The sequence below is a fragment of the Buceros rhinoceros genome, unplaced genomic scaffold (assembly GCF_000710305.1).
Source record: "Buceros rhinoceros silvestris isolate BGI_N320 unplaced genomic scaffold, ASM71030v1 scaffold27648, whole genome shotgun sequence".
Taxonomy (NCBI): Eukaryota; Metazoa; Chordata; class Aves; order Bucerotiformes; family Bucerotidae; genus Buceros; species Buceros rhinoceros.
The window spans coordinates 1,230-6,452 of NW_010425621.1; the positions used below are offsets into that span (position 1 = coordinate 1,230).

Here is a 5,223-nt window from a genome sequence, read left to right on the forward strand (position 1 = left end):
ACAGCCAGTGGGAGGCTGATGATGTGCGTCTGGAGGTGTCACACTGGGATTAGACTAATGTTTTGAGGTCCCAGCCACCATCAGCCAGTAACGAACCTGAAGCACTTTTCTCCAAACACTGAGCACCAAGTTCCGATTCGGCAAATCGAGTTTTCTCCACCTCAGCTCCTTAGGGAGCACCAGATGAAGATTAGGCGCTGCCCTGCCCGCGCGAGGTCAGAGCTGCCGGTGCGTTTTGGTGGTGGATCGAACTGTTCTGTCGTTTCACAAGGCAGGACCTTCCGTCAGCGCAGCCGAAGCAGCGGCAGAAGCAGGCCAGCTGTGGGCTGCTCCTTGTTCTCTCCAAACCACGGAAGCCACAGCGCCGTCACCGTGACCCCGACGGGCGCTGCGAGGGCAGGGGATCTGCGGCCCAGCTGTGGGCTGCTCCTTGTTCTCTCCAACCCACGGCAGCCACAGCGCTGTCACCGTGACCCCGACGGGCGCTGAGATGGAAGGGGCTCTGTGGCGCTACCCCAGTGACTTTTACTTCAGCTCTCGACCCCTGGGCACCGAGAGCCGCTTCACCACCCTCTTACCTCAGCAAGCGCTTCTGCTTCTAGAGATTTGTGATCTCCGAGACTACTGTGCCTGGTCGATCCACAGGTCGGTCTCAGCGGGTGGCCATCAGACAAGGCCTTTCTGTCTGGGAAATTGATGCTGCCTGCGCTGCCGAATGTCGCCATTCTGCGCTTTTCGGGACTCTCAATCCTGCCCCGGTTCAGGGGTATTTTGTGGGGGCTGCTAGGGCAGGCCGCTGCTCGAGGAGGAGTGTCTATGCCAGGACCCATCCCTCGGGGTGGGCTGTGGGTGTCCCCCCCACTTCGACGGCGAGGGATAGCTGCGCCGTCAGACCTCAATCTCACTCTGCAAAGAATCCACCACAAGACTAGGTCACCGTCCGGCAGATCGAAAGCGTCTGGTTGCATGCTGCAAGACAACCGCTCAGCTCGAGCTCAGCTCAGACCCAGCTCAAGCCTTCGGCTCCAGCAGACTACGGCAAGCGGGCAGACAGACACCTCAGCCAGCGCCAGAAAGGGACAGCACCGCTCCTCCTCTCCTCGCTAAGATCTACGTTAGCAATGCACACGACAACCCCTCCAGGCTCGTACCACTCTGCAGCGCTCTGGAGCCTTCCCTGCCCTACACCACACCCCGACTCTCCCACGCGTGACAGCCACACCTCTGTGTCCACAGCAAACTGAGAGTGTCCCTACCGGCCCATCACTCCCCCGAAGCCGTAGTCCACGATGTGATCCGTCGGAGACTGGATGTCATTCTTGGAGGAGGCTTTGTCGTCCAGCAGCGGCCCGCTGCTGGCCTCGCTGTCCGCCTTCTGACTCAGGCTGTCGGAGAACGCGTCGTCCCTAGGAAAAGGAGACCCCCCTCAGCAACAGGGCTCTGCCCCTGCAGGCCCAGCCACAGCAGGGCTCGAACATCAGGCCCACGCTGGATTTAGTGCTCGGCTTCATCAGCTTGAACCAGAAATGACCTGAGCCAAGACATGGAGAGGCAGCCGTGAACAGGGCCGGATCTCTCACCAAAGCCTTTAAACCTCGGAAAATCTGACCAGCTGCTTTAGGAGCTGAAGATGGACCTCATGTAATGATGTGATTTTAACGTCCCGGATCAACACTCTACTCACATGTCCTGCACCACAATGTACTGGTGGGGAATGAGGCCATCCACACCGTTGTGTCTCCCTTCCCACCAGTCTTCTGATGCCCGATGGTACAGGAGGAGCGAGGCCCCCTTCTTAAAGGAGAGCTCTCGTGGAGATCGCCCGATGTAGTCAAACTTTGCTATGGCTTCGATCTGCTCCAATTCTGCAAAGGAGAGAAGCGCCAACAGAGAAGAGCTCGGTTCAGGGGCACAGTAAAGCCTAGAAGGAGACATCTCACCGCAGCGCAGGAACGCTGCTGCCCTGGCTTCCCGAGACCACCTTACCCCCAGTACAAACCGTCTTCTTTTTAGACCGATCAGTTCTTCTTGTTCTGCCAGCCTCCCTGCAGTTTCCCACAGTCCCATAAACTACCAGCGATTACAAAAAACTACAAACCAGATGGGGAGCAGCTGAAATTTCCCTGTGTGCATATGGCCTCATCACCCACACTCCCATTTTCCACCTGTGAAGTGATTTCTTCAGTTACAGAGCCCCATTATCCTCCAGACTGGGATCCTGTCAAGTTGTATCAGACACCGAGATCAAAGCCCCGCTTACCTTCTCCTCCTTTCCTTATCCTGGAGACAGTTTGGCCTGAATCACTCAGGAGTAACGAATACCCCTCTGGGGATCCCCACAGAAATGATGACACCGGCTCTGGCTGGGCGGCTGCTCCCCATCAACCCCACATCTGCAGACCTTCCACACTCCTCCTCGCCACAGCTCCGCGTTTCCTAATTCAAGCTCTACCACACACCAGGGATTCAGAAACTGGGAGGGCTGGGGCAGGCACTTTGGGAGGTCAGGAGCATCGCAGGAGCCTTTGAACCGCTGGCTAAAGGCATCACAGCAGGAGCTGCTGGAGCACCTGAAGAGGAGCCTGGCTGGCACTGAGGAGCCCGAGGAGGAGCCCACTTCCGCAAACCTGGTGATGACCAAGCTGAACAGGGCAAATCTGCCCAGTTCCTCCAGACGTGTCACGTTCTTAACGCATGGGAACTTGCTCTGCTCTCTCTGCCACATCACTGACCACAGGCTCGGCATCAGTCAGCACGCAACCCATTGCTCTGCTCAGCGACAAAATCCACACAGCAGCGGACACACCAGAAGAGGACGTGTGGGATGCTGCGTCAGACTCCTGCCCCCCTCCTTGCCTCACGTGGGTCAGGACAGGTCGCTCAACAGCCTGATTTTCCCCTGCTTGAAATACACACCCACATGGACACAAGCGGCAGGGTCTGTGGGAGCACCACAGCAGTGTCCGCGGGGAATGCTGCGGAGGAAACATTGCAGGGGGGCGACCTGGAGGGCTCTCACAGCCCTCATAAGATACTGAGGCATGGGGTGAGGGGAAGAAGGAACACGTGAATTCACAAAATGAGGCTGCTTCTCCGCTGTACGCTTGCACCACAGTTAATCACCCGGAAACTCCAATCAGAGCTACTAATGTGACCACCCAAGCTTAAAATTGGCTAAATGGCAGCTCCTTCATCTCCCAGTCCTGTCTGCTCCTGTCTGCAGCTGAAAGCAGGTCCTGAGCTGTCTGGCCCAGCTGCACCCTTCCCTTCCTCCCCGCGGTGCCCGCCAGCCAGGCAAGCCCTCCCAACACCCGCCAGCCTCGGAAGGCGTCAGCATCCTGTTGGGGCAGGACACACCAGAAGAGGTGTTGGGCTGCCTGCTGCCCGTCCGCACAGCAAAGTCCTGCCATTACCCGGTGTCGTGGGGTGGTGGCGCGTTCACCCCACAGTGCCAGCGGGGCCTCCCGCTCTCACCCAGGGCCAGGCTGCTGGCGGCTCCAGGGAGCTGAAGTACAGCCCGCCCTTCCTCCAGCTTTGGGAGCGTGTCCTGCAGCAAACACACCTCTTGCCCAGCTCTGCCAGCACCCCCATACCCACATTCGCCTTCGTGATCACCACGAGCTTCAAAGCTTTTACTGAGAGCCTGTGTGTGCAGCTCCGAGCTGGTTGCACCGATGAGCGGGCAGACAGGAGCTTACAGAAAGCTGCACCTGAGCCTCCTCCGGAGTGTTACGAAATGCTGGTGATACACCTAGTTGCAAGGGATTCACACCCGGCTACACCCATCCTGGTCACAACACATCCTGCTTCGCCCCCCAAAGCCAGCCAGCTCCACAGGCACGACAGGAGCCAAAACGAGCAGGCGGGGACTTTGTCACCAAAGGAAACAGAACTGGCTGCAGGGAAAACCAGGCTGCGGCTTGCTGAGTTCAGGGGTGTTCAGTTTCTGCTGAGGGGGCAGAAACATCCCCCTTGACAGGGGATGATCCGCAGCCTGATGAAATCAGCTGAAAGGCTCCTCACTTCCCCCCAATGGAGCCACTGACGTTCCCTGTTTTCCTCACAGTGCATCCAAGGGCCCAGAGCGAACACCGCTGGTCCCCCCGGGTCAGCCCCCCTGCTCTGGTGAGCCATTCCACACAGCACGTCCTCACCATCGCACGGCTGCCTGTGAGACCAGGACAATGAAAACAAAGTCATATGTGGGGTAATGGAATCTCACAGAACAGCTCCAGAAAACCAACCCATGTGTCCTGCCACGGAGGCAGGTCCACACTCACCCTACGGCAAAAACCTACAGCCGACATTTGTCACTGTGCACAGTCCTGACTGAGCGCGCAGAAACAGCATCCCCCATGGAAGCATCGGACACCGGGTCCAGCCCCGGATCTGCCAAGGTGTGAAGCACGTGCGCTGCTCTCCTGCACGTGCCGCTCTTCGCAGACCGACCCCGTGTTCTGCTGCCCACATCCGTGCTCACCGTCATCGCTGGTGTGTGGCTCCGTGCCGTTGTCGTGGTCAACCTCGTCGATGGTGCCGGGCTCGCTGTGCGGGCTGTCACTGCAACAAAACACACCCCGCTGTCAGAGGATGGCTGAGACTCGGGTCCTAAGGCAGTGAGCAGAAGTACGTTGTTGAGGGAGATTCTGGCCCCGGTGACACTTGCAGGAGTTAGGGGTTTAGTTTTCCACGGCTAACACAAACTCATCTGTCCTCCAACACTGACGAAACAGAAGGAACTGGAAGGGCAGGTTAACTCCAGGCTAAGGGAATTCATCCAATGAGCAAATGGTGATGGAACTCCAGGACTTTACTCAAAAATTCCAGCCAAGGAGGAATTCGGTTAGAATTGACCTAAAATCCTGTCTTGCTCTGAACACGATTCTGTGAATCTGCAGCTAAAAGAATCTTCATGAACAATAACAGTCACACTGGAAAAAAGTTTCTTGTGGAGTTTTTTACCTCCTGGAGGTTTATCATGTTGAGTCAGCAAGAGAACAATGACAAGAAGAACTCTGGGAAGTCTCCTCTGTTTTCACCAGCAAGGCGAAAGCGAGCAGCCCAACTGACATATGCGGGTGGAGACTAATAGGTGAGATGTGCAACGTACTCTTGGTTTTGTGAAGGTGTTTATAACCAAGAACCACCCAGCCCAGTATGGAGCAGGGTCCTTAACCGGTGTGAAACAGCACATCGTATCAAACACACATCGCTTGCACACCT

The 5,223-nt window shown here is 57.0% G+C and overlaps 1 protein-coding gene across 1 annotated transcript in view; it reads right to left on the minus strand.

Moving 5' to 3' along the window:
- Positions 1-1,168: 1,168 nt before the first annotated feature.
- Positions 1,169-5,223, minus strand: part of SRGAP3 (SLIT-ROBO Rho GTPase activating protein 3) — a 50,182-nt gene continuing 46,127 nt past the window's right edge. Inside the window, exons 16-18 of the mRNA XM_010141222.1 lie at positions 4,481-4,560; positions 1,685-1,865; positions 1,169-1,406 (exon numbers count right to left, since the gene is read on the minus strand). Coding sequence (XP_010139524.1) covers positions 1,253-1,406; positions 1,685-1,865; positions 4,481-4,560 — 415 coding nt within the window. The 3' untranslated portion in view covers positions 1,169-1,252. The remainder of the gene's footprint in view (positions 1,407-1,684; positions 1,866-4,480; positions 4,561-5,223) is intronic.